At 31.9% G+C, this 3,851-nt stretch overlaps 1 protein-coding gene across 2 annotated transcripts in view; it reads left to right on the top strand.

The window, feature by feature from the left end:
* The window catches only part of LCORL (ligand dependent nuclear receptor corepressor-like), a 174,437-nt gene that overhangs the window by 115,775 nt on the left and 54,811 nt on the right, over nucleotides 1-3,851 (top strand). For both annotated transcript variants that reach the window (XM_012638499.1, XM_012638497.1), the window contains exon 5: nucleotides 878-1,129. In XM_012638499.1, the coding sequence (XP_012493953.1) occupies nucleotides 878-1,129 (252 nt within the window). The remainder of the gene's footprint in view (nucleotides 1-877; nucleotides 1,130-3,851) is intronic.

Below are 3,851 nucleotides of genomic sequence, written 5' to 3'. Positions count from 1 at the left end.
ATAGTGCAAACATATGTGACAAAGGTTAATTGTTGAAACTATATAGAGGTTATATGGGTATCCATTGTACTATTTTTCTAATTTTTCTATCAATCTGAAATTTTTCCATATAAAAAAGTCGAAGGGGAAAAAAATCTTCACTCACCTATAATTCTTTTTTTTAAATGCACATTTGACGGAATTGAGGAATTTAAATAGTAACAATTCTTGAATCTTGATGGAGGCTCTCAGTATCATACTGTTCTTTAATTTTTTTCTTTATGATTGAAATTTTTCCATATAAAAAGTTGAGGAAAAAAACGTCCCTGATGATGACATTCGGGATATATATGAAATGCACATTTGACGGAATTGAGGAATTTAATTAATGCATTAAATACACATTTAATGAATAAATTGAGGGTTTTAATGAATTTAATGAATACATTTGAGAGAATTGAGGAATTTTATGAATTTAGATGTTTCCTTAATTAATGCATGTTCTACTCTATATTAAGTTAAAAACCACTTGCTTATGGTTACTTAATATATAAAATTTATGTTCACACACTAAATGTTTTAATACCAAGTAAAATATATACGAATGAATATTAAAACTCTGAAAATAAGTTATTCTGTGTAATTCGTTGTCAGTATTTTAGTTTGGGACAGAGAATATTTAATTGTAAGAAATGATTAAATATGCCATGTTTTTGATCGCTATATTATCATAAGGTTAGATCTATGAGGCTTCTATTGCTAAGTCTCAGAAACTATTGTCAGTTATGGACTGATGCTAAAAGACTTCTGAAATCATTAATTTGTAATAAAATAAGTTGAAAGATTATAATTTGCATTTCTGTTTTTTTAATGATGATTATATTTATTTCTTCCCTAGATCTTCCTCAGAACTGTGATCCTAACATTCCCCTAGTTGCTCAGGAATTAATGAAAAAGATGATACGTCAGTTTGCAATTGAGTACATTTCAAAAAGCGGTAAAATTCAAGAGAATAGAAATGGTTCAATTGGACCAAGCCTAATATGTAAAAGTATCCAAATGAATCAAGCAGAAAACTCCCTCCAGGAAGAGCAAGAAGGCCCCTTAGACCTCACTGTGAATCGAATGCAAGAACAAAATACTCAGCAAGGTAAGAATTATTTTGTGCATGTGATATATAATTTTATGCTTTAATATCCTTAAATATATATATAGAACTTTTTATATTCATAGGAAAATTTATTTTAGATGTAGTATCACTTAAGTTGTCTATATAATATGGACTATAGAGAAATGCAAATTTAGAGTTTTTTTTTTGTATTACATCTTTGTTTATAAAAGAGGAATTTATTTGAGTTGTTGTCATCGCTTTTCACAATAAAGTGTACTGTAAGAGAATCCTAACAAACAACTTAAAAATAAAGGATACTCATAAAGAGACGTTTATGAGAAAAATTATTTTTATGGCTAAAAACATTAATTATGTACTTGCTGTTCAGTTTTTTTGTACTTAGGTCAGAAACAAAATAGATGATTTACCTTCCCGTTGTTTATGATGTAACTGGGAACCAAAGGAAAGTTAATACATGTGATAAATATAATGTAATTATTTAATTAACTATATAGAGACACATTTTTTATAAAAGCCTTTCATGATGAAGGCCATGTTGGACTTATCTAAGGAAGTTTAATCAAAGGAAAACCATGACTTCACAGGGGAAGTCAAAAAGAGTCTTTTAAGTGTTAATTAAGGACACTAAATTAGGGTTTGTCTAGAAGAGAGAGAACAAGTAGCTTTTGTTAACATGGATTAGGGATAGTGTTTTTAGTCCTTGAAGCCATAAAAAAATCAGCTATCAAATTTGATCCCAAAAGGCAGTGGTGTTAGTTCAGGCTCTAAAGAAGAGGACCATAGTCAATGATTGAAGAAGATAGCCTTTTAAATGTGTTAAACAGGTGAATAAGATTTAGAGGGGCTGAAATATGGGAATAATTTTCACCTTTTCGTTCCCTAATCTCAGGTTGCATGAGTTTATGTGGAAATATCTGAGAAATATTAAGATAATGATTAAATAAGTTATAAAACAGAGAAAGAAATATCAATGATAACTACAACATAAGGCCCAAGGAAAAAAAATCAGTACATAGAATTTTGGAAATTGGAAAGCAGAGGATTTTTAGAATTTTTAAGTTGCTTTTCCATGCTTTATACTCCCTTATATCTCCTCTCCTTCTGGGAGGTTCTAAAGAGACTAGAACATAGGCTTTGGTATGTGACAGACCTGTGGTCAAAATCCCAGCTCTGCTACTTAAGTTACTTAATAAGTAACTTTACCTATCAGAACTTTAATTTCTGCATTTATCGTTTGGCAATAATAATAATGAAATCACTGAAGCAATATGAGAATTAAATATATAGTAACAAACTCATAAAAGATACTCAAACACTAGTCTCTCCGTACTCTCCACCTCCCATTCCTTAACACCACAGAAGAGAAGCCTTAGAAGTAACATGATAGTGATCTATAAGTATTTGTACAGCTATTACACCAAAGTAGGACTGAGCTTTCTCTGAATGGTCCATTGATTAGAATTAGGATCACTAGCTAGAAGTTAGAGGGAAACAGTTTTCAGATCTATATAAGAAAGAATATTTCTACAGATTGCACATTTCTTAAAATAGAAAGGGAAATGATTTCTTGATTAGATTGCCTCATCATTGGAGATATTCAAAAGCATCAGATGAGTAGTTAAAATAGATGGCATTTTAAAAGTAAATTTCTAGTCCTTAGAGTCTGTGATTCTATGAATTTAAGTAGTAAGTTAAATCCAAGTATATGTGTAATAGAACACAAGTAATGTAAATTATTTAAATTATTGTGATATTCTAGGCAAAGTACAGAAATATGTGACCATCCTGAGGTTGGAAAGAGTAATGATAGTGGATGTAAATCTGTAAATAATCATCTTCATAATTTTAATTTTTTGGATGACTTTTTGTCATATGTGATCCCAATATTCTTGCTTTGGGACAGAAATCATTTAGTGTGGTTTGTAGTATAGAGAACAAGGGGAAAAATGGTGATAGAGGAAGCTAAACAAATAGGGACCAAATTATGAAAAAGCCATGAAATATTAAGGATTTTGACTTTTCTTGGGGCCACAGAAAGCTACTAGATTGTTTTGAGCAGAGAGTGACAGGATCAGATTTTCTTTTGTAAAACCATTCTGCTGTGGTATGGATTGGTAATTTCTTAAAATTTGCCTACTTGCATACCAAACAAAGAAAAATGGAGCACATACCCTTTGGTGTCTGTGTGCGTGCACGTGTGTGTGTGTCTGTATCCACTAATTGTATGTACTAATCTGTATATAAATGAAAATTTTTAAGGTTGGAAAATAAAGATGTTATAAATAATTTTTAAATGTCTTGCTAATCATGATGACTTCACCGCCAACATCTTATTAAACAGTATACACTTTGGAAGAGTTTCATTAGCAATGATAAAAGGTATAAACCCATATTTCAAATAGTTTCCATAAGAATTCAAAAACTTTTGGGCCCAGGCGGAGCATGGTTGCTCACACCTATAATCCTAGCAGTCTGGGAGGCTGAGGTGGGAGGATTCCTTTGAGCTCAGCCTGAGTTTGAGACCTCAGTTTGAGACCAGCCTGAGCAAGAGCAAGACCCAGTCTCTACTAAAAAATAGAAAAAATTAGCCAGGCATGGTGGCGAGCGCCTATAGTTCCAGCTACTCGTGAGTCTGAGGCAGGAAAATTGCCTTGAGCCTAGGAATTTGAGGTTGCTGTGACCAAGGCTAATGCCAGGGCACTCTAGCCTGTGCAACAGAGTGAGACTTTATCTCAAAAAA

Source organism: Propithecus coquereli, unplaced genomic scaffold, assembly GCF_000956105.1.
Source record: "Propithecus coquereli isolate 6110/MARCELLA unplaced genomic scaffold, Pcoq_1.0 Scaffold13, whole genome shotgun sequence".
Lineage (NCBI taxonomy): Eukaryota > Metazoa > Chordata > Mammalia > Primates > Indriidae > Propithecus > Propithecus coquereli.
Note: the sequence above shows the minus strand (reverse complement) of the source record. Positions and strands in the feature narration are given on the sequence as shown.